The sequence below is a fragment of the Pteropus alecto genome, unplaced genomic scaffold, assembly GCF_000325575.1.
Source record: "Pteropus alecto unplaced genomic scaffold, ASM32557v1 scaffold146, whole genome shotgun sequence".
NCBI classification, from domain to species: domain Eukaryota; kingdom Metazoa; phylum Chordata; class Mammalia; order Chiroptera; family Pteropodidae; genus Pteropus; species Pteropus alecto.
This window is the reverse complement of record NW_006442107.1, coordinates 23,101,884-23,126,156: the sequence shown is the minus strand read 5'-3', so window position 1 is coordinate 23,126,156 and position 24,273 is coordinate 23,101,884. Positions and strand designations below refer to the sequence as shown.

The 24,273-nt window shown below is 38.5% G+C and overlaps 1 protein-coding gene and 1 pseudogene across 6 annotated transcripts in view; one reads left to right on the top strand and one right to left on the bottom strand.

Moving 5' to 3' along the window:
- The window catches only part of LAMA3 (laminin subunit alpha 3), a 108,350-nt gene that overhangs the window by 68,839 nt on the left and 15,238 nt on the right, over nucleotides 1-24,273 (top strand). For all 6 annotated transcript variants that reach the window (XM_015595717.2, XM_015595718.2, XM_025038691.1 and 3 more), the window contains 20 exons: nucleotides 41-237; nucleotides 1,410-1,526; nucleotides 2,196-2,350; nucleotides 2,614-2,755; nucleotides 3,497-3,599; nucleotides 5,009-5,125; nucleotides 5,211-5,390; nucleotides 5,857-5,999; nucleotides 7,997-8,167; nucleotides 9,587-9,738; nucleotides 9,901-10,063; nucleotides 10,487-10,620; nucleotides 11,461-11,605; nucleotides 14,832-14,951; nucleotides 15,333-15,466; nucleotides 18,420-18,537; nucleotides 18,916-19,056; nucleotides 20,927-21,051; nucleotides 21,674-21,805; nucleotides 22,736-22,889. In XM_015595717.2, the coding sequence (XP_015451203.1) occupies nucleotides 41-237; nucleotides 1,410-1,526; nucleotides 2,196-2,350; nucleotides 2,614-2,755; nucleotides 3,497-3,599; nucleotides 5,009-5,125; nucleotides 5,211-5,390; nucleotides 5,857-5,999; nucleotides 7,997-8,167; nucleotides 9,587-9,738; nucleotides 9,901-10,063; nucleotides 10,487-10,620; nucleotides 11,461-11,605; nucleotides 14,832-14,951; nucleotides 15,333-15,466; nucleotides 18,420-18,537; nucleotides 18,916-19,056; nucleotides 20,927-21,051; nucleotides 21,674-21,805; nucleotides 22,736-22,889 (2,843 nt within the window). The remainder of the gene's footprint in view (nucleotides 1-40; nucleotides 238-1,409; nucleotides 1,527-2,195; nucleotides 2,351-2,613; nucleotides 2,756-3,496; nucleotides 3,600-5,008; nucleotides 5,126-5,210; nucleotides 5,391-5,856; nucleotides 6,000-7,996; nucleotides 8,168-9,586; nucleotides 9,739-9,900; nucleotides 10,064-10,486; nucleotides 10,621-11,460; nucleotides 11,606-14,831; nucleotides 14,952-15,332; nucleotides 15,467-18,419; nucleotides 18,538-18,915; nucleotides 19,057-20,926; nucleotides 21,052-21,673; nucleotides 21,806-22,735; nucleotides 22,890-24,273) is intronic.
- On the bottom strand, nucleotides 12,429-12,546 carry LOC112469388 (annotated as a pseudogene).

The following is a 24,273-nucleotide window of genomic DNA, read 5'->3' as shown; positions in this document are numbered from 1 at the left end:
CTCATCTCTCAAGTGGAAAACATAAAGTAATGTATTACAGTGCTGAATCGGATTAGGAGCTGGCTGGAAAACCACCAGGTGGAGAACAATGGACTTGTTAAGAGCATACGGGATTCTTTAAATGAATATGAAGCCAAACTCATTGACCTCCGTGCTGCACTACAGGAGGCAACTGCCCAAGCAAAGAAGGCCACCGGCCTTAACCAAGAAAACGAGAGGAATTTGGAATCCATCAAGGTGAGTTCATAGTCAGAATCTTCATGCTTTCATTGATGAACAGGATGAGTGAGAAGGATCTTTATCATTAATAAAGGGGCAGAGCCTGTCTGTATATCTGGTCTATATACACCTGTCCTTATGGCAAATGCTAATCAAACAGAAATAAGCATGAAATACAAAACTAAAGGCATTCCTACCTACTCTTCAGTTGCCAGAACAGATTCTGAACTTAAACTACAAAGAAAGCAGAGCAAATTGCCTCACCCCTGCTCCTGAAGGAATAATGTTGCTAAGTAGATGAGAAATTAATATTGTTATAATTAATTCAAAGTACATATGTTTTAAATAACTGACTTTTTGTGTCAGATGTTTAAACATCATTATCATAATCACCAGCAAGGGCATTTTAAGGCGTTACCTGCTCTATAGGAAATAAGTTAAAGTACAGGCCTCATGTAGAATCTGCAATGAAAGAATTTAGAGCTCAAGCGTCTATAGAATATATTTTCAATGGCGAACATTGTATGCTAAACCAACAACAAAAGTGTGAGCATTTATGAAATGACAGTAAGATCAAAGTGCAATAACATAGAACTGACCCCAAAAAAGAACTTGGTAAAAGAAAAATAACATCTTAGCAAATGGCAATATGCTTAACACCTCAGACCTCTTTCAATAATAACATCTGTGTTTGAAGTCCTGGTTATGCCAAGGCAAGGGAGCAGGATCCAATTTTATGGGTCTCTGAACTTTGGCAGCCTCCTGTTCTGGCATTCTAAGGTCCTATGTGCTCTCTTGTTGAAGCCCACCTACATCTTCATGGGGACTGGCACTGAGATGTGCTGATGGTTGGCATTGGTTTATTGGGTTAAAAATCCCTCATTCTGCTCCACAAACCAGAGTTTAATGATGTATCCTCCTCATTGGCCAAGTTGACCCCAGCATAGAAACCTTCTTCAACAATGACAACTATTGTTTCATTGGCATGTAGTTTGAGGAAACTATGACAACACACCCACACTGCAAAGAGAATTGATTTCCCATCACTTCATAGTTGCCTAGATGATCTTTACATTCAAAAAAACATTCTGACTCTGAAATTACTTATATGCTATTATCCAATAAATATACCTGCACCTGCTGATAAAATATCCTATAGCTCAAGCAGATATTCTTTTTATTCTCTACAGAGACAAGTTCAAGAAATGAATTCCCTACAGAGTGATTTCACCAAGTCTCTAGCCACTGCAGATGCTTCCTTACTGCAAACCAACATTATGCTGAAGCTGATGGGGAAAAGCCAGGAGGTAGAGACAAAACTCGTTCTCTAGAAAATTGAAAAACATTTAAATTATTTTGTGAGGAAACGATGAGATGGGCTGACCTATTTTTTCTCCAGTATATGTCTTTTAGTTGGAGGGAAATATACCAAAATGTCAATAGTGATGTTCCCTTAGAGGAGGGGTATAAATGCTGTCCCTTCTTTGTGTCTGTTTGAATTGCCTAATTTGCCTGCAATGAGCAAATATGACTTTTGCGATTTAAAAAATTGTTATGCCATTTGTAAAATAAAAGCATACCTTTATTACCAGAACACATTTTGGGCTGATAAAAGATTGACAACATTTCTCAGCAGCCCAACAGGCATTTTAAAAATATCTTTTATGTTTGCTGTTTCTAAGTCAGAAAAAAAGTATTTTGGTTTAGTATAATTTTATACTAATGAGAACAGTGCACTGTTTTAAAATTTATCGAAGGGAGTGCCCACCATAAGGAAAATGTTCAAATCGTTGTAAAACTTGGGAGAATAGTATAGTGCCACTATCTGAAGTAACCAAGGATTAATTGATGTAGTAAATGGGCTTAGAAAACAATTTCTTCTTGTCTCCTTGAACATGTCATTTATGACAGAGTTCAAGAAAATGTCATATATGTTCTTTGCTTAAATTGACACTCTGTTTACTTGGAAAAAATAGGAATACAAAAAAATAGCTGCCACTTTAAATGAAGCAAGACATGAACTAAGTGACAAAGTGAGAGAACTTTCCAAATCTGCCAGCAAAGCATCGCTGGTGGAGGAGGCAGAGAAGCATGCTAAGTCCTTACAGGAGCTGGCAAAGCAGCTGGAGGGGTGAGTGTGGCCCTGGAGTCTAATGCAGATGCCGCTGGGCTCTGGGGTGGAAGCTTCTCCTGGGCGTCCTGGATTTCCAGAACAAGGCAGAGGGGCCCAGGGCCCAGGTCCAAAACACATCTGCAACGGTCACTGTTTCCCAGTTGCACCCTTGGGACAGAGCTGCAGTACCCCCAGCTCAGGTCTCCATTTGCCAAATGAATCACTGCATCAGCTGCAGGCCGAGGACAGCTGCTAGAGTACTTCCCTGGTCTGTCTTCCAGGATCAAGAGGAATGCCAGTGCAGATGAACTGGTGCGCTGTGCCGTGGATGCGGCCACCGCCTACGAGAACATCCTCAATGCCATCAAAGCGGCGGAAGACGCAGCAGACAAGGCCACAACTGCATCCGAGTCTGCCCTTCAGGTGGGCATCTGCACCGGCACCTTTTCTAGATGCCCTCTGGAGACTATTCACTTTCTTATTTTTTTTTATGCACTGAGGAATATAAAAAAGCATTATTTTAAATCAGAACTTGTTATATAGAATAGATTTGAACTTGCTGTAGAAATTACAGTGATTATCAATTTTGAATCAAGATAAATATTATATCTTGCTTCTTATAAGGTATGCTTTTAGGCTATAATTAAGTATTAGCATTAACCAAAGAAGAGAGAGATTTTTGAACACAACTTAACGACTATTTGTTTTCTGTTCTTTGTCTTATACCTAGGCACATCTATAGAGTCCTATGGGATCTTATATCCACCACATAATATTTCTATATTTAAAAATAAAGAACAAAATATTAAATATCAAAGAATTAGGGGAAAGGCTTTCTTCGAAGGTTGAAGACTTTTATCTCCCAAAGAGTAAAAACCTAAAAGCAACTCAGTTCTGTCTTCAGTTATTGCAGAGGATATTGTACAAGTGACAGTGAGAAAATGAGACAGTTTTCCCGTAATTTGTCAATATGTCACCAGAGATAGGTTCACCTGCCCAAGCCACAAAGTCTACCTAGAGCCCTAACCCTCTTTTTAAACCTCTTCCTCACCTATCAACTTCATCTTTTAAAGATTAAAGGGCTTTAAGATAGGATGAAAAATCCTACTCCATGTTTCCTAAGGTATGCCATATGCTTAAGGCTCATAAACACTTTATTTTCAGACAGTGATAAAGGAAGATCTTCCAAGAAAAGCTAAAACCCTGAGTTCCAACAGTGATAAACTATTAAATGAAGCCAAGATAACACAGAAGAAACTACAACAAGGTATTGAGGGGGTGGGAGGTGGTCAGGATAATCGAGAGCTTAAAAACAACCTGTGGGACCATGAGAGGCAGTCCTAGAAATAAATGCTCTTCTTGAATCTCAGCATTGATATAGATTTGTAAATCCATGGTTTATTGTATAGATTTGATGTTTCCATTCAATATTCTAACATATACTGGATTAATTAGAACCTCTTGAATATAAGTAAACCTTGAGGGTGATAGGCCTATTTCAGCTTGGCCTTCAAGGGGCTATTTAATTTAATCTTCTTGGGACCATTGCATTGAGAACCCACATAGCACAGAGGTATATGCAATGCTGGTTATTTATTTAAGGTCAAGATCATTAGTTTCAGATCATTAGAGTAACTTTAAAATTCTTAAGTCCTAAAATCTAAGCAATTTAAAAGTACCAAAAACCACTACCACTGTGAAGCATGAGAATTTTTTAATCATAATGCTTATCTTTGAAAATTTTCCACTTATTATTTTTAAATAATAATAATAATTAAACTGTCTTCTCAATCTCAAAAAACTCCTGTGTCTTGAAAATACTGTGTCTTGATTTTCTGTGGTCTCTTGTGGTCATTCATGGCCAAGCAGCCATCTGAGTCCATGGCCCTCACTCAGCCTCTTAGTGCTTTCAGAGTGATTAGATGCCTTCTACTAGCAAATAAATAAATAAATAAATAAATAAATAAATAAATAAATAAATATTAAATATGTGGAAAATAAAGTACAAAAAATATGTGTTAACATATAATCATTTGTCTAGCAGATGTCAAGAATTAAAATTTTCTAGTATAGCATACGTTCTCTTTATAATTTCACTGAATATCCTTAAATGTGTCCATTTAAAAATGAACAGAAGCAAACAAGGCCTACTTGTGTGTTTGTTTGATTAGATGAGGCTCTGACAACATTCTTTTCTTATACTCTGACTAGAGGCATCCTTTCTGCATTATTCATTCATTTGTTCATTCATTCATATTTATTCATTCATTCATTCAATAAATATGTAATACTATTAAGCCCTGACTAGCGCCAGACATGGCACTTTGTGCTAGGAGACAGCAGTGAACTAGACAAACACATCCTTTTCTTTTACTAAGCAGAGACTTCTGTCCTCAGCTGAGTGGAAGTTAAGCCCTCTCCTAGGTTATTAAGCCTCTCCCTTTCTTTATGTGCATTTCCAAGGAGCCTGGTACCACAGGTTCTGATATGTTCCTGACCTCTGTAGCCAGAGGACCCTGGAACTGTGGGTCTAGGCACAGGCAGTGGGCATCTCTGGGATGACCTTAGGATACAGTTCTGTTCAAAGCTGTATAGACACTGGCTACTTCAGGAGTCATCAATACCAATGCAGGATCAAAATCCACAGAGTAATTGCCTCTTAATGTTTTATTTTAGAAATCAGTCCAGCTCTGAACGACCTACAGCAAACTCTGAAAATCATGACAGTTCAGAAAGAGATGATAGACACCAATATCACTGCCATCCGTGATGATCTTCGTGGGATAGAGAGAGGTCAGCATCTCCTGAACCCATCATACTTGGCTTCTTTTGTCATACAGTTTAGATACTTACACCTACCTATTTGTGCGTGTATTAGATGACATCGATGGTATGATCAGTAGTGCAAAGAATATGGTCAGAAATGCCAAAGACATCACAAACGAGGTTCTAGATGGGCTCAACCCAATTCAGACAGATGTGGAAAGAATCAAAGATACTTATGGGAGCACCCAGAGTGAAGACTTCAACAAGGCTCTCACTGATGCGGATAACTCAGGTATCGGGTATTTGGGGGCCAGGACACATTATTCATTTTCTCCATTGTTATGTGCTATGGTCAGATTAAATTCTTCCCTGAAAGTCTGATCTTAGTTAAAACATTGGAAAACAGCTTCACATAATACATTTAAAGAGTGTGGGTATTCTGTTAGATAAAGGACCAGATAGGGTTCATTAACATTACTATTGATTTTCCCTGTTATGGAGTGTAGATATAAGTCCCTGAATCGTGAGGTATTGAATTATGATTTATTTTTTAGAGTAGTCAGGAACAATGATTTGCTATCTAGATTGCAGAATAAAATTCCTGACATATTTAGAAAAGGTATTACCTGAATCTGAGTCATCCTGTCTAACATTTGGGACCTAAACATGCCACTTGACAAATACTGTCAATAGGAATATCTGTATTTTACCTTTTCTCAACTCATAATTATAAATTTGTTTTATAATCTCACCAATAGTAAAGAAATTAACCAACAAACTGCCCGATCTTTTGAGCAAAATTGAAAGTATCAACCAACAGCTGTTGCCACTGGGCAACATTTCAGACAACATGGACCGCATACGAGAGCTAATTCAGCAGGCCAGAGATGCTGCAAATAAGGTAAAGGACCAAGGCTCGTTCTTTGATAAGTTGTCGCATTCGTCAAGAAAGCAAAGGCTTTTGTTTACTCAAGAACCGATTGTCTTTCTTGCCCTAATTCTTTGGTTGCTTGAAATGTGAAAGTTGATTTCCTCCACTCATCCTTGAAGAGTGCATAATCATCTTACATGTCAGGGACCTGAAGCACTTTCCTTCCCAGTGAGTTTATGTGGGCAGGAAGAAGGGTTCTCCTGCAGGCCTCAGTTGGTAAAGTATTACTGCAAGTTCAGTTTAAGGGGTCTATGATTAGAATGTGCTAATATGATATTGCACAGGCCCTGTTTTCTTACTGTAACTCTAAAGTTACACCTTTGTTGGGGATAGAGGAATGGTTCCTACCAGCATGGGCATGTTTTGAACATAGAATTACAGCAATTTTCCATCATTGAGGCACTGATTCACCAGTCTTTAAAAAAATAAATAAATAATTGGGAAAAATCCAAATGTCCATCAATAGGAAGTGAATAAAATTGTGACAAGTTTATACAACAAAGACCATATGACAAGAAATGTGAGTGAGCGGAAGCCAAGTGTATCAACAAGGATAAATCGAAAAAGAGAATGAGGCAAAGAAAACAAGTTGTAGAAGGATATGCACAACTGGATACCATTGATATAAAAATATTTAAAACATGAAAAATACGACAAATTACAGTTTATAGATAAATATATAATTATTTTTAAAAGTATTAAAACATGCGTGGAACTACACATAGGAATCCAAATTTAGGGTAGTGGTGACCTCTGAGAAGAGACAGAGGAATAGGGACAAGGTGGAATATACCAGGGGCTTCAATTATATCAGTAATGTTTAATTTCTTAAGATGGTGGTGCATATACAGTTATACTCTCTATTTTTTTTGTATTCATGAAATGTTTTCTTAATTTAAAAAAAATTTTAATGAGTAGGAGTTGTCAAAGCACAAGGGCATGCCAGGAAAGACTCAGGATATGGTTGGGGATAGTGGAAGACAGAGAGTGAGAAGAGAGAGGGATACAATGAGCCTGCGCACGTGGGTGAGGGGAGCTCAGTCACATCATAACTCGTGCATCGCTAAGCCTCCCCCACCCCCCACTGCCACGTAATGCTTTGCCTATCCAAGTTCCTCCATAAATATTTAAATGCTAAAATGTAGAGTTTGTGTAAGTATCATTCCAGGAGTGTTATTCTTTAGATCGTTAGAGAATATTTATTTTGTATGTTTTAACACAGAGCTACCGAAGCTGGTCCACAGACTAGGCCTAGTCAGAGAGCTTTTGTTACTGGTCTGTGATACATAAGTATAAAATTGAGAGTAAATGTTTAGCAACTTTTAATATTTTGAATTGCCTCAGCATCCAAGCATGGGATCGATGGAAAAATACCTTCTTTGTTTCATTTTTCTAGTAATTTAATTTCTAATATGTTTTACAAAAGATTTGGTCCAGAGCAGATTAGACAAAACAACAACAACAATGATGGTCCTTCACCAAAGTGTAAGAAGCATCGTTTTAGAGAGCTTTGATGCCCTCATTTTTTAGGTCTGAATTCCTGTGATGACATGTAATAAGTTCATGAGAAATGGTTTCTTAAAAAGTTCCTTTAAAAATGTTTTTGATGCATTATATATTTATATATGCCTGGCATCATGCTAAGTGCTTCTGTATGTGTTAGCTCATTGACACAGGGTTGGAATCACTATTATAATAATGATTATATTCTTGATACAGAGAATGAAATTCACTGCTCAAACACCAGAGGGCTGATAAATAGGAAGAACATGAATGTTTTATTACTCAGCTCCTGAAACAGTTTCATGAGTTTATAATCTGGGTCTAGGAGATATTCACACTCTTTTGCGCCTTATCAAAACAACTTGGAAAAGGTTAAAAGGAGTAGCTACAAAGTCACAATCTACCACTTAAAAGAGCATACCCACTTTTCTCACAGGTTGACACCATAGATCTTTCTCTCACAGGTCGCTGTCCCCATGAGGTTCAACGGGAAATCTGGTGTTGAAGTCCGGCTGCCAAGTGACCTGGAGGATTTGAAAGGATACACATCTCTTTCTTTGTTTCTACAAAGACCTGAATCAAAAGAAAATGGGGGGACTCAGAATATGTTTGTGATGTACCTCGGAAATAAAGATGTAAGTATTGCTTTGACATTTCTTTTGTTTTTAAAACAGAATATAGCTTTTGATTTGCGTGATACCACTGTGTCACTGAGGTTGGCACAGTGGGAGGAAATCCTACCAATATGTCAGCAAACTCCACCACCTCTGATGGCCCCACAGGGGCCCTTCTGGCATTCACGGATTGTTATCTACCGGCAGATCTAGGGACTTTACCTGATTCCAACACATGGGCACACATGTGTACCCATTAGCGTATACACCCTGGAGTTCAAGATCGGAGCAGCAATAGCCAGACGTCATGAGAGTTAACAGTAGTTCTTCCTCAGGGAATAGTGACCCTGTTCTCTTTCTCATAACATCCAGCCCCAGTCCTTCCTCAGCTCTCTGGGGTGGGGACCATCTGTGGCTGAGGACTGGAGCAAATGAAGCCTCTCCTACCTAATTAATCAGAAATCCAGTTGCCCCATCTCTTTATAATTCTAAATTCTTCAAACCACTGCTGTTACTGGCATTTTGAACAGTTCATTTTAGCTTTTAATCCCTCCACTTAAAATACATTTCTTCAACTTGTCAGAGGAAAAGCTAATCATTGATTGGTTAGGAAACAATTTTTGGAAAAGAAATATCTGAAACGTGGTTCTTGAAAATTCTGTCCAATTAAGAAATAGCTGGTTGTCACTAATGGATGCCACATTTAAAGATTCCTAAAATCAACACTATTATTAATCATTTTTCATGCTTTAAGCTGTTGGTACTTTATTTGTAGCTTTCTTATGATATGACTTTTTGCTCTGTATTATGACAAATTTCTCTGTTTTATCTTTGACAAATTTATACCATATTCCTACTACATACCATACCCTGTACTTATATAATAAAGAAAAATTTGTTTCTTGAATGTACTTAATATTCACTTAAAACTGATTAAAATGGTGGATTTTTTTTTTTTTTTTACCACAACTTAAAAAAATTTGTATCTACCTTAAAATGCTCATATTCTAACAGGAGAAATATACATTTGTAGCTGACCTTGATAATACAGGGTGCTAGGTGTTATAACAGAAGCATAAACAAAGTGTTAAGAGAATGTTGTATTACGGTATGGAGAGAACAAAAAATGGCTTATGTCCCTATAAAACTAAAATCTAATGGAGTCCTGAGTCTGGTTCATCTTTATGGCTGGTGCTTGGCAAATATTTGTAGATCAAGCACATGGGGGAGTGAATAAATGAGTGCACTATACCATGAGCAAAGTCAGCTCAGACATTATTTCTATCTCTATTATTCCGTATAAGGATACACCTCATTTATCCTGTCTGCTCAAGACTTATTGTATAAAACCCATTAGGTATTTGAGATGTACTCTCTTGGGATAGGAAGTTGAGAGAATATAGTATGTGAAGTGCTCTGAAGTGGACTTTACACCTCCAGGCCTCCAAGGACTACATCGGCATGGCAGTTAAAAATGGGCAGCTCACGTGTGTCTACAACCTGGGAGAGCACGAGACTGAACTCCGGGTGGACCAGATCTTGACGGAGAGCGAAACTCAGGATTCTGTTATGGACCGAGTGAAGTTTCAGAGGTACAAGTCTGATAGACTTCCGCTTCTTGTTAATCTAACTGACACTCACCAAACCTCAATTGTACGTGTGGCTAAACCCCATTTTTAGTATCGTGGCCTTGATTTCTTTCATTTTTGCATAGATTTTTATATAACTTTATTATCTAATTTATTTTTGAACAGAATTTATCAGTTTGCAAGGCTTAATTACACCAGAAGAGCCACATCTAGTAAACCAGAAACACTTCAGTTCGATGACATTGACAATGGAAATAGCAACACGCTCCTTAATTTGGATCCTGAAAATGTTGTATTTTATGTTGGAGGTTACCCACCTGGTTTTAAAGTAAGTGCAGATGTTATTTCACTGAATGAAAATATATAAATTTTAATTGAATATAAGGACGTCATGTCTCTAATTGTCAACTGGATATAAGCTATATTTAACTATCTATTCTTAAAGCTCATCCAGTGATAATAGCAACACTCCAGTACTTCCTATGTGTAGTGATCTTTGCTTAAGTATATTAATTTACAAAGCATCATTATCATTCACACTTCCCATATCAGGAAACAGACAAAGAGGTTGAATAACTTGCCCAAGGTTGTACAGCTAGAAATACTAAAGCCAGGACATTTGGTTCCAGGGTCCACATTTTTAACTCTTATGCTATAATGATGGTTAAAAGTGATAGATTCGTACTATTTATTGGTCAACTTGATCATTGTCCTTTGTTTGGTTAGTAAATTTTTTGTCGCATTTTTTCAGCTTCCTAGGAGTCTGACATTCCCAGCATACAAAGGTTGTATTGAATTAGATGACCTCAATGAAAATGTTCTGAGCTTGTACAACTTCAAAAAATCTTTCAATCTCAACACAACCGAAGTGGAGCCTTGTAGAAGGTAAATAAAACCTAGAAACTAGTGTCTCTATAACTGATTTTAACTTGCAGGTATATTACGCATAATAAAGGATAGCCAGTAAGATACTGTTGATGTCACTGGTTGCTTTGAGCCAGTAGTTCTTAAATTAGACGTTTATGCAACAATGCTAGTCTATCCCTAAAATCTAATAATAGCAGTCTTTTCCTCATTTGTATAATATGTTACATTAATAGTGTTTTCTCAATTTTGGAAAAAATAAATCCTTCTTAAATTTTTGGTGCCTCCTACCACAGAATTTTTAGTTTTAGATAGTACCCGATTTAGGCACTAAATCAGTGCCTGTATTTACTGTAAATTAAAAAAAAAAAAAATAGTGGTCCACAAAGTATACCATGACTTTCTAGGTAGTCTGACACCCATACCTATTCAAAACTTGCTGCCTTGAGCTCCTGACCATCCTTCTAGGTAAAAGAATTTGGAATAGTCTAATATGGAACAGACTGAGTACTTATTACTCAGAATAAAAGTTTCTATTTCAAGTTAATAATTTCTTACATTTCAAGCTCTTCAGCTACTAGGCCACATCTTCCTAATTAGATATTTTCAAAGGGGACTCTTGAATGTTATCTTTGTTGAGCTAGTGTTTGATTATCATAGAGTATAAGGGCACATCCAGGAGAAACAACTGGCCATTTTAACGTTTTAAATATGTTTACTCTTCTTGAAAAAATCATGACAACTATCTTGCTTATGCTTTGCTCCGTTTTTTAGATAGCAGCACCTTGCATTAATAAACACACTTGTGTGGTAGTCCTTTGCTGCTGCTGTGTTCTAACTAATGATGATTCTCATTGACAGGAGAAAGGAAGAGTCAGACAAAAATTATTTTGAAGGTACAGGCTATGCTCGAGTTCCAACTCAACCAAATGCTTTCTCCCTAAACTTTGTACAGACAATTCAGACCACTGTGGATAGAGGTTTGCTGTTCTTTGCAGAAAACCAGGTAATCTATATTATAAAGCATCTAAATACTAACAAATATGTCCATTTGATTGGTTAATTTGGGGATAACTGATTTATTATAAACAACCAACTAGATCTGAAAGGCACTGAAAACGTTACCTGCATCATTTCCCTTGGCCCGGCTCTACTTTCTTTGGCTACGGGAGTGAGTGCTTAATGAGGCAAGTAGTCAGGAATTTGAGAGCCCGCCACCAAAATATGGAAGAAATCTTCCCCTTTCCCATTCTATTCTCACTGTCACTTTCATTCTTTGAAAACTACTGTTTGCCTAATAATTTACTTAATCTGTGTAAAAACATGTAAAGGCCTCTGGGGCCCTCTGAGAGCTAAACAGTTTGAACTACTGTTTGCATCGTGGTCTGACCCTTGCCAGGCTGTGTGAGATTGTCTTTTAGAGACCTGACCCTGACTGCCCAAGACATGGATGCTTCTCTGTTATCAAGCAGCTGAGAGGCCATTCTTTTTTTTTGTTTGTTTATTTATTTTTATGCCTACAGCACCTGGTATTTCTAGGTGGTCTCTCTCCATCAAAATACTAACCAGGCCCGGCCCTGCTTAGCTTTTGACATCAGCCGAGATCAGGCACATTCAGGGTACTGTGTAAAAACATGTAAAGGCCTCTGGGGCCCTCTGAGAGCTAAACAGTTTGAACTACTGTTTGCATCGTGGTCTGACCCTTGCCAGGCTGTGTGAGATTGTCTTTTAGAGACCTGACCCTGACTGCCCAAGACATGGATGCTTCTCTGTTATCAAGCAGCTGAGAGGCCATTCTTTTTTTTTACTTGTTTATTTATTTATTTTTATGCCTACAGCACCTGGTATTTCTAGGTGGTCTCCATCCAAATACTAACCAGGCCCGGCCCTGCTTAGCTTTTGACATCAGCCGAGATCAGGCACATTCAGGGTAGCATGGCCATAGACAGAGGCCATTTTTAAGCCCGCTAGTTTAGGAAAGGTCCAAAGCGATGCTCTACAAGCAATTGTCAGCGCCATCTGCTGGTAGATGGGCCTGGCTTAATGGCTCCTGTTAATAGCTCTTCTGTAGCTGCTTCTACAGGTAGGATTTCTGGAGAAATATGGATCACCCAATGGGAGCTCCAGTCTGAGAATGTGGGATTCATAAGGAGCTTGGGATTTTACCAGACACTTCTACCTGCAGGGTGGGGATACAGGCCTGATCCAAATCTCCTTTCTGGGGTTGGTCGGGACTCTCCGGGAGATCCCAAGGCTGAACCAGCTCTGACGGTTTGAAAGGTCCCGATCTGTTTGAAGAATGCAGAGAGCTGAGAAGTCACACAGCATCTTCAAGTCAAGGAGGTTGTTTTTTTACAACAAGGTCTTCTTTGTACTACATTTTAGAGTTCTTGGAGACTAAGAACTGAAAATATTACTTATATTAGAAGAAAACTTACAAAATGCTATAGTAACCAGATAAGAGAAAATGATCCAAAGTGCTGCTGTGAAGTAGGATGGATCATTACGCCCAGTGAATTGATGTTATCCTGTTATGTATGAGTGTGATGAACCCTAACTGGCTTCTAAGGGCAAGGCTTAGGATCCACATAAGGACTGATTCTTATAGATAAGAACTCTGGCAGAAAACTTCAAAAAGAGGCCTTCTTATCAATAGAGAACTGTGTAAGAGCGAAACTTCTAACCCTACAGGACAAATTCCTCAGCTTATCTTTCCACTAAGGAAATGGATGGTTAAAGTATGTGAGAATACTTTTCATCTAGAATATAAGGTCCTAAACAAAGTTATGTTTGTTAATTGGATAATTAATTCATTACAGTGGTCATGAGTGTATAGAGGGAAAGTTTGAGGCGTAATCAGGATGTTTAACAGGAAAGACTTTCTTAAACAAAGGATGCTTAATCTGGGACTTTGAGGACAAGTAGAAGATAACTTTTGAAGGGGAGAGGGCAGAAGGGTGATCCATGTGTGGGAAGGGGCAAGAAGAAGACCCAGACATGAGAAGGCTAAGGAGCACTCAGGGATGGAATGATGGCCCATGTGGCTGGGGCACAAAGGTCTAGAGGGACCACTGAGAAACGAAGCAGAAGGGGTGGTCAGGGCCGCAGAGCACTTGCTAGGGAGTTAGAGTTTTATCCGGAAAGCAAAAGCGAGTAACATGCTCACACTGGCGTATTCAAAAAACTGCTCACCAGCTGGCATTTTCAAAAGTCTGCTCAGTAACAGGCATTTTCAAAAAGACCGCTCTGGCTGCAAAGTGAAAATCAATTCAGGAGGGGACAAAGTGAACATGGGGAGGGGGCATAGCACCTTATTGCTGTGCAGTCCAGCTGAAGGAGTTGTGACTGAGACTAGGTGACATGTAATAAAGAGAGAGTTAAGAAGCGGTAGATTTGACAATATTTGATTGGATGGAAGAGAGAGGGAAGAATCAGGGACAACTCCTGGTGGGTTTGTGGCTGGTTCAGCAAGGTGATTAATGGTGAGAGAGAAAGGAGGAGAGAGAGCAGCATGAAGGCCGAGAGACAGGCTTGGCAGCAGGTGGGAGGCATGTGGATCATAAATTCTGTTAGAGATATTCTGAACTTGAGTATCTGTGAGTCATGTCTGCAAAAGCAATAAGGTTATCAGACGTACAGACCTGGCCCTGAAAAGACAGGGGAAGAATATTTGGGCTTCATGGGCACACCCGAATCGGAACCAAAGGAGTGACTGTGACTGTGAGGCAGAGAGAGTGGTGGGAGGGCAGAGGTCCAATGCAGGATACTGGAGGGACCCCCAACACCTAAATGGAATGCGGGGGGATGGGCCAGCAAATGAGACTGAGACATAGTGATAAGCCAGAAAACAGATGGTGGAAAATGTCTGAGGGTTAAGTAAGACCTTACCTCTCTCTAAAAGGTAGCAGTCATTTCTTCACATGATATGAATGATCTGAATCTTTTCAGGTTCCATTTGTGCATGCTGGTTATAGATTATTATGAAACAATCATGATTATAACATTTATTGTGTCCTTCCTGTGTACCAACCACTGTAGATATTTACCATGACTTGTAACATTTGACCATCATACACAAACCAGGAACCAGGGACTGCAGCACTACTGTCCTTTTTTAACTAGGAGGCAGCTGGAGCTGAGAGCAGTCTGTAACTTGAGAGTAACTTGAGTTCCAGTGTTTAAGTCTTCTTTTGTTGAGTCTCCTGGTAATCTATATTGTTTCCATGCTCTAGGATCACTTCATCTCCATAAATATAGAAGATGGCAGTCTCCAGGTGCAATACAAACTTAATTCAGAGCCACCAAAACGTGAAGGAAACAGAGACCTCATAAACAACGGGCAAGATCATTCGGTATATCCTTTGAGCCTGTTTACTTGACTTGTTAAACATCCTTCATCCTTTGTGGTTAACACAGAGCCCAAAACACATTTCTATTACCAGATGAACTCACAGTTATTAACCAAGGGACATGTCCTTTTAAAATTTGAACATTTGGGCATGAAATATATAGCACGTATATGGCCTATATAAAACATGATTAATTTCCAATGTAAACATGTCTATTTAAATGTTTCAATACTATATTTTTATATAGAAGTGCTACTGCTCAGAGTCTTCTGCCATGTATATAAATAAATCTGAAGGAAGACAAAATCAAGATAGCTCTGAACCACTGTGAATAGGATTCTTTTATTTCCCATTGCTCACTGACTCATCTCTCATTTATTTCAGTTTCTGATCAATATTAGAAAAACCCAGAAACTTACGTGGATAATTGTGAATACTCAAAAGATTAGAATCGAAGGTGAAATATTTGATTTTAACACATATTATCTGGGAGGAATTCCAATTTCAATCAGGGAAAGGTAAGATGATTTTTTATTTTTTAGAAGGAAGCAGATTGCTTCTCTTAGTGGTTATGCTTGCTACTGATGAGTTTACCTTCTTTAATTCTAGCAACAAATAAACACAAAAAGTTGGCTTTTCAGTATGAACAGTGTTTGGCAACAGAGTAAAACAATATAAATACTGAAAAATGGGACTGGCCATTTGAAAGGGGGGGTGGGGCTAGGGGAGCTGTGTCCCCCAGTGGCCTATGAAACCCCTCTGACATGGGCCACTGCGGGGCAGGGTGGGCATGGAGGAGTCTTCTATCGGGTCTCTTCTATCAGTCTTCTACTGATAACCCATAGCTGAGCTCTGCAGGAGCACCCAGCAGTTCTTTCAAAGGAGGGAGGCCTTCTGACACCTAGCATAAATGGAAGGCCCTTATGGACAGTAAGTGCTTAAAACTAATGTGGAGCAGAGCAGGCTAGTGTCATCTCTAGAGAAAGCAGCTTTGAACAAGAGATTTTGTGGATGTTCTGGTTTTTCCTCTTACTGTGGTGTATCTCCTGGGAATGGGGACCCATATCTTTTAATGACATGTTTAAAATTACAGTCAGAAGTCACAATCTGTTCATCTCATTTGCTTCCCTTCCCATGAGAAGAGAAAATCACTTGCCAGAGGGTCTCGAAGCAACAAGAAATTTTTCCTGAGACCTGACGCTGTCTTAGCATTTAATAATAAGACATGAAATAATTTGAGAAGTAAAAGTCAGTCAAGGATATATTGGACATTTGCTCAGTACCTAGGACTGAAGTTAGGATTACATTTTGCTCTTACTGCTTTATGAAATCTGCTTCCAGCAGGCTGGGACCTGGCTAAGTCTTTATGAATGGGTTGGCCCATAGTATGCACACACACCCCAATGTACTAGCCCACGAACACCACAACTTACACCCCTAGGCAGCCACATTCCTCTGGCGAGTGTGTTCAGACCCTGCAGACTGGAGTAAACATGGAACTCTAGGCCCTCAGTGATCCAGGGTACGCCTCAAAGAATAGTAGAAATAAATCTTCTATCTTAACATATCTGCTATGAAAGAGTCATGATCATTCCAAGTGCCATAGGTACACAGACTGTGTAAGCATAAAGTGTGAGGCCTTCAAATCACATTATCTTGTGTGACACATCGACCACCCAAATCCCAATGCTGCCACTTTTCTACTGTGTGACCTTAGGCAAGCTACTCAACTTCCCCCAGCCTTCTTGCTGCTACATCTGTAACATGGGGGTAGTAACTGCCTATCGATTAGGGTGGTTGTGAGGATTCAGAGTAATAGAGTTAGCACGGCGCCTGGCACATGGTAAGTGCCCAGTAAATGTTAGATAAGAAAATATACCCCGCAAAAGGTTATTGTGAGGATAGAAAAATAGTACCTTGGACAAAAGTGCTCCATATCTGTTAGTGATCTTTCCCCTCCCCCTTTTTTTCTGCCATCTTTTTCTTCCTTCGACATATACTTTATGGAAAGAAGGGCATCAGGAGATGCCGATGGGTCTAAAACATGTTGATACATAGGAGAAAATGGATCCAAATGTATGTATTAATAGACAAGCTTCAGGAATTCATATGAATTTTCCTCCTCTTCTGAGGCAAAAAGCCATTTTTATAAAATAAGTAAGCTCGTGCTGCAATGCCAGTGAATATTCACTTCTTCTTTAATTTTATGCACATTACATATAGCTAAACTGTTTATAATGAACCGAATAAAAATGAATGCAGCCACCCTTCCATTTAGAAAACTGAATTGCCTTAAAGATTTATAATGAAATCAGCTTTGTGTTTTTCTTAGTCCGTCATTCATTTAAGAAACACAAATATTTGCCTGCACTCAGCTGGTTCATGTATGTTAATGTTTTACATGAATTCAGCTCCAGACAGATCCAGCAGTCTGGAGAAATGCCAAGGCAGCCACATAGGAAGAGATGCTTTAGAGGTGACTCTCATGACAATGATTGCACTAATTTGGGGACAGTTACTGAGCCCACCGCCTCACATGGAGTCCCTGCTCTGTACCAAGCACCATTTGAGTGCGTTACACGTATTAATTCATTTAAACTCCTGACAAACTTATGAAACAGATTTAAATATTCCCATTGTGTAAATGAGGAAACAGAGGCACAGAGAAGTTAGGTCGCCTGCTCAGGCAGTAAGGATAGGCCTTGAACCTAGGCAGTCTGGCTCTCGAGCCTACAGCTCTAAAGCAGCACTATCTTGTTTCTAAGAAACACTTCCTGAGTGCTCACGACTATGTGCCAGGTATGGTCCCAAGCACTTCTTGTGCATTGACTTGTTTAATCCTCACAATAACCAGTTCCCCAGGTTGCACAGTTAAGTGGTGTTGGATACAGCACATGAGGCCAGGCAGTGATTTCTACGGTTCCAGCTTGGCTTTGGTTAAATACCAATTCACATTTTTCATAATTAACTAGAACTCAAAAAAAGTTTGTTTCTTCTGAGTTTATGGTGGCTAATTTAAAAATAGACATAAAAAAAAGTTTTTTAGCACATTCCTGGCTCTAATAAGTTACTTATTAAGTTATTTACATATTTGTTAATATTTATAGTATATTGACTTATTAATATACTTTTTATGCATCATGCCCTGCCATGACTCCAGGAGGGTGGGGAAGCAATTCTCAATATTGTACATCTTCTATGTCTCTATACCTTTAGGGGACCCTGGCAAGTCTTCTATTAACATTACTGTGTTCATTTTTAAAGGTGAGAATTCAGAATCACATAGAAAGGAAGTAGATTTTGTCAGCATCACAAAATAAGCAGCATTATAGAAATCTCTTCAGAACAGATAACCATAAAATATGTACTTGTTTTATGGGTGATAAGTAGTAGAGACTGCAGTTCTTCAGCTCCAATGCTCAGGCAAGCCTGACCCGGTACATCTCTTTCCTTTCTCGTATCCCAAATCAGATTTAACATTTCTACACCTGCTTTCCGAGGCTGCATGAAAAATCTGAAGAAAACTAGTGGTGTCGTTAGGTTGAATGATACTGTGGGAGTAACAAAGAAGTGCTCAGAAGACTGGAAGGTAAGTGAAGAGTTCAAAATCTTTCAGGGGAGTGCACCGCAACCAACCCATCTTTGGTATTTGTTAACACATCAACTTTGGACTTTTTTTTGTGGTAGCACACAGTGTTATCATGAACTGGCTCATACACAATCTCCACCTACTTGAAAACCTCTTCAGGCTTATGTATTAAATTTGTAAGAAAGAAGGAATACCAACTATACACAGAAAAACATACAGACGAATGATAAAATCATTCAGCAAAGCAAACTTTTATTTCTTCCTGAGGCAACGTAAGCCACATTAATCAGTTCAAATGAGATGACATAGGATGATCTACTGTATTTCAGCCATGAAATTATTACAACGCCAGTAATTTATTTCATATTTGCATTTCAGCTCGTGCGGTCTGCCTCCTTCTCCAGGGGAGGACAATTGAGTTTCAATAATTTGGACTTGTCATTGACCAGCCACTTCCAGGTCTCCTTTGGATTTAAGACTTTTCAACCCAGTGGCATTTTATTAAATCATCCGATACAGGTATGAAATATTGCATGAATATTGAACAAGATTTAAACCTGACTCAAAGTTTGGTGTCAGAAACAATATAGAAATTTTGAATGTAAATTAGTTTGGAATTTATCTGTCATTACCCAGTAAATGCCATTGTACATTTCACTCATAGAAGTTATTCCCCATCCCAGGGTAGGACCTGAAGGAAATCAGGCTAGAAAGCACATTATAGTACACAGATTTGAATTTGTGGGTATTCATGGCCATTCATGGCCTCATTTTCATTCTTTTTAGATTTATTTTTTGAGTCAAGGTGTTATTATAACTGTTATAAGTAATAATGTAGCTTAAAGTTTTAGATCTAAGAAAAAAATCAGAATGTATCCCCTTTATTCCTTTTTGCTTCCACAAAAGATAGCCCTTGTTTTGCAACAATAACAAGGACAAAATTTTGTCCTTGGACAATGGAGTCCTTGACAATATTTAATATTTAATAGTTGGACAATATTTACATCAGGGGAATGGAAGAGGAGAAGGTCCTTTGCTCTTTGTTCACGTACAACAGAGCCGCAGAAATCCTCTATAACTTAAGAGGTTTTAGCTAGAAGTGGTTATGTAGGCATAGAAGTAAGCTAACACTTAGCAGTCCCCTCGTGGGTCGAGTGGATTTTAAAATATATAGCATACTGTCATTCTTGGAATTGTTTCTTCAGAATTTCCCGCGCAACAGACATCTTGTATTTGTTGAAAGGAAGGATGGTAGCTGACTCTGTGGCTATGTCGTATTAGAAGGCCTCTCCTCTCTTGACATATTTGCTCATCAGTCTATTTTATTTTTTTCCAAAAATTAAGGCTGAACAAGTACATGTTAACATTTAGATTGTGAGAGTGGCTCTTCTGTCAAAACAGGATGTTTTGATGCATTCTTTTGACACGCAACACTTGTTTCCTCTGCCAAGCGTAGGGACACTTAGTACACAATATATAAAATGGTCAAAAGCAGATGGAAGAATTGGCTTAGCAAAAGATGAGATCAATCCTGGGCAATGCAGGAATCCTAGAAATATGCTAGGAACATTGCCCTCAACTTCATAATTGGTTAGCTAAGATATATATATCAATTAACATTCTTTTATCTAATTCACAATGAATATTGACAACTGAATAAAAAGAATCAACATAAAATGAAACTGACAATGGCTAAAACCACACACTGTCAAAATTGTTTTAGACTAAAAACTCACTGAAGAATTACATCTTGCAAAAAACTGCAAAAATTAAACCATAGAAAAAAACATCAACAAAATGAAAATGACAACTTCTAAAACTACACATATTTTTTACTAAGAATTGACAGAATCAAATCATTCTGCCAGAATTTGTATCTGCAGAGTTTGACATTGGAAAATTGAACTTCCTAGAATTTATGACCAGAAAATTAAAAAATTCATAATTACTGAAGAGAAGATATTGTCATTATAACCACATATGGAAAAAATTGATAAATCTAGTCTTCATTGTAAAGTTTTGTAGAAAAGAATTGATCTTATGAAAATAACTTCAGAAAGAATGAAAGTAAAAACAGAAAAATTTAGAAAGGGTTTAATTGTTTTGTATAGTTGATGGAGAAATTAAATTGGTTTATGAAAGTAGGTCTGTAAAAATGCTTTGATAAACTCATCAGTGTTGAAATAATTTGCATAAGATTTTTATATTCATAAACATGACATTAAAATGTTTAAAAATAATCTTTAGATCAAAATAGCAAAGTCAAAACATTTGGGTCAAAAAATCCTGACTGTTATACATAGTTTTGATCGTAAATTCAGTATTATACATTTATAATCCTTAAATGCAAATTAATTGCATTGATGGGTATGTTCCATGATGATTTCAGGTCACCCTGGAAGATGGTCACATTGAACTCAGCATCAGGAATAGCGTCAGCTCGCCCTTGAAATCTTCACAGACATACATGGATGGTTTACTGCATTATGTATCTTTAATAAACGATAGGTCTGGGTGAGTAGAATGGCACTTCTGTCAGAGTCTAAGAACTTTATTTAATTTAATGAAAATTTCTAGCATCTTTTCTTGTGAAATATTTATCTTTGATGCTGACATTATTTTACTGGTAAGTTCTGGCCTTCTTCCTGATTCTATACCCATTACCTTATTTAAAAAATCAATTAACATTGGATGGATAGATAAATTGTGGTATATTCAAAATGGGAGAATATTTTTTTAAAAAAAAAGAAATGGAAAAGAAACAAAATGGGAAAATAAAATGAGAGGAATGATCACAAAACATCTACAACTATGCAGGAAGACATGGTTCCTGGGGTGCTGGTCAGTTCTTCTTTATCTGGGTGCTGGTAATGTTGGTGTATTCACATTGCAAAATCTCACTGAGACGTCCACCTATGACATGTGCACTTTCTGTATGTGCAGAATACTTTAGTAGAAATTTGTGTAAAAAATACATGGAAAAAAGTTTAAGTGCTTTTTGAAAATAAATCTAGTTTAATGAGTTATCTTACATAAAAAACATTGAGTCTGAATTGAAGACAGTAAGTTGACCACAAAGTGACAACCTTTTTTTCCCAGTACGTCTCACTCTTGTTTTGCTTTCCTCCTCTTTCAGATTTCGGGTCCTCGTTGATGACCAGCCTCTGGAAAATAACGAAAGGCTAGAAGGCTTTTCAAATACCCAGAAATCCCTGCGTCTGGGTGGGGGTGATTTTGAGGGCTGTATCAGCAATGTTTTCGTCCAGAGGTGCGTACCCTTTTCTGAGTGTGTGGCTAAAGAGAACAGGCTGGTGATGCAGAGGGCACATCGTTGGTTTGTTAGCGGAGTCAGATTACCACAAACTTTCAAAAATGACTCTTTTGGCACAATACACACATTAAAAACAAACCACCACCACCAACAAAAACACCTGAGCCCAGCCTTCCTTTGTAGGAGCAGCTTTGTCACATAACCTTGGAAAGGATCTAATGAAAATTAAGTTTCAGATTATGGCCCTGAAAAATAGTCACACTGAAATTTTATTTCATTTTAATCAAGATTGCACAATTAGATTTAATCAGTTCTCCCAGTTTTCAAGGCCAAGGAATTGCATGGACAAGTGCAGTGCTAGGAAAGCACAGCATTGAGAAAGAAGGTAGAGAGCGTAGAGCGTGGTGCTTGCATGCAAATGTTTCAATGTTCTTCCCTTTTTGATAGGAAATGATCGTTTTTAGGTAAGAGGCAAAACCCTCCCCAGGGCAGAGGGAGGACCAGGGACTGGTCATGAACTTCTGGTCAAGTGGCCTGTCAGGAGCTTGTGGGCTCCTGCTGTCTCAGATAACACTCATGAGATAAAATAGATTTATCTGTGAGACTTTCCTACTCAAATGCAGCGAGATGAATTATTCCAAAAACTCACTTCTGGGGTTTCCTTACATGGACCATCATTCTCAATCATCCAGGTCCCACGTTTCTCCTCTATGCATATTATACTTTCATATTTCTATATGACACCCATTCTAAAGAGAGACCTGTACAGGCTTTGCCACAATCCTGGTTATTCACAAAGAAAAAGAAAAAAAAAATGTTTCTCAAGCACCTAAGATTGTGTATTTTTGGAACAGTCTCTCCCTGCCAGTGCATCTTCCTCAGTTGTCAAGAGTTGGGCAGCGGCTTTCTTTTCTACCCTTGTTCCAGGTTATCACAGAAACCCGCAGTCCTAGATTTGACCACTAAATCTTCCAAGAGAGATGTGTCCCTGGGAGACTGCAGCTTAAACCAATCACCTTTTCTAATGTTGCTTAAGGGTTCTACAAGGTTTAACAAAGCCAAGAATTTCAATATCAACCAGGTAAGTGTCAAAACCTTACCTCGGGTTTTGCTTCTTACCATCTCACGGGGAGTGTTGTGGGAGAGGGTGCAGGAGGGGTGTCGGATTGATGGGTCATCAACAGTTGGATTATACCAAAATGTCAAAGTGGATTTCTTTTTAGCTTTTATTTTGTATCTCGATGAAAATTTGGCAATTTTTGCAGCCATAGAACAAACAGAACCTTGACTAGTTTTCTAATTTCTGTAGCTAATGCTTTGCTCTTTTGACACTTCTGTTGTGTCTCTAGCAGGTACATTGATTGTCTCTAGAGTGCAGTGGCCATGCCCCTTCTCCTCCCCAAACCTTACCACAGGCACCCCCTGTTCCAGCCTCTTGTGACAGATATCCACATGTACCAGGCCTCGCTGAGACCAGTGTGCCTTGACCTTGACTGCACATGAGAAACACCTGGAGAGCTTTTACAATACCAACACTCAGGTTGCATCCTACCCAATTAAGTCAGACGCTCTCGAGGTGGGTCCAGGTGGCGAGAGTTTGTAAAGCTCCCCAGGTGATTCTAATGTGCAGCACTAAGACTGAAAGGGAGCAAAATTCCTTGTTTGGAGGAGCAGAAGCATTGCAATGAATTGAACACAGGGTTAGGACTCATAGAATTCCTTGCTCTGCCTGAGGTCAACTGTGTGACCTCCCTGTATCTGAGGTTACAATTAATATGATTAATGGATAAGATTGAGCACCTCCGATGTGCCAGCATTGCACTAAGCTCTTTAAGTGGATTTTCTTACTAAATCCACAAGTAACCTTGTGAGAAAAGTACTGTTACTAGCCACATCTTACAGAAAAGGACATTGTGGTTTAGAAAGGCAAGCAATTTGCCTAAGCTCCTGCAGATGGAAGGTGGAGTTGGAATTCAAACCCAGGCAGCTTGACTCCAGAGCCGTTTGCTCTAAAGAGCAATGTGCTTCTATTCAACACACTTTTCACTGCTGTCTGCCGATATTTCCCCGCTGTACAATAATTTGGGGGAGTCGAATAGATAGTACATAATAAGAAATGTTTTATGCTCTTAAGAAAGAATACACTTCATGAATCCCAAGGGGTTGTCATTTCACTGTTATGAAAAGAACATTTTTAGTCCTACCCCATCAGGAATGAAGTTATATATTCATTTTTTCACTGTAAGCTGAAAATTACTGAGAAACTAAATTAGTGCAGTGATGGTAAAGTTGGAGAGAAGGAAATGGAGTCAAAGCTATTTACAAGATAGAATATACATGACTCATATTAATTGAATGTGGGTGGCAAGGGAGAGGGAGGAGTTAATATAATTCTGAGGCATCTAGTTCAGTTTATTGGATGGAGGTGCCATAATGGCGAAGACAAGGACAAGTATTTAGAGGGA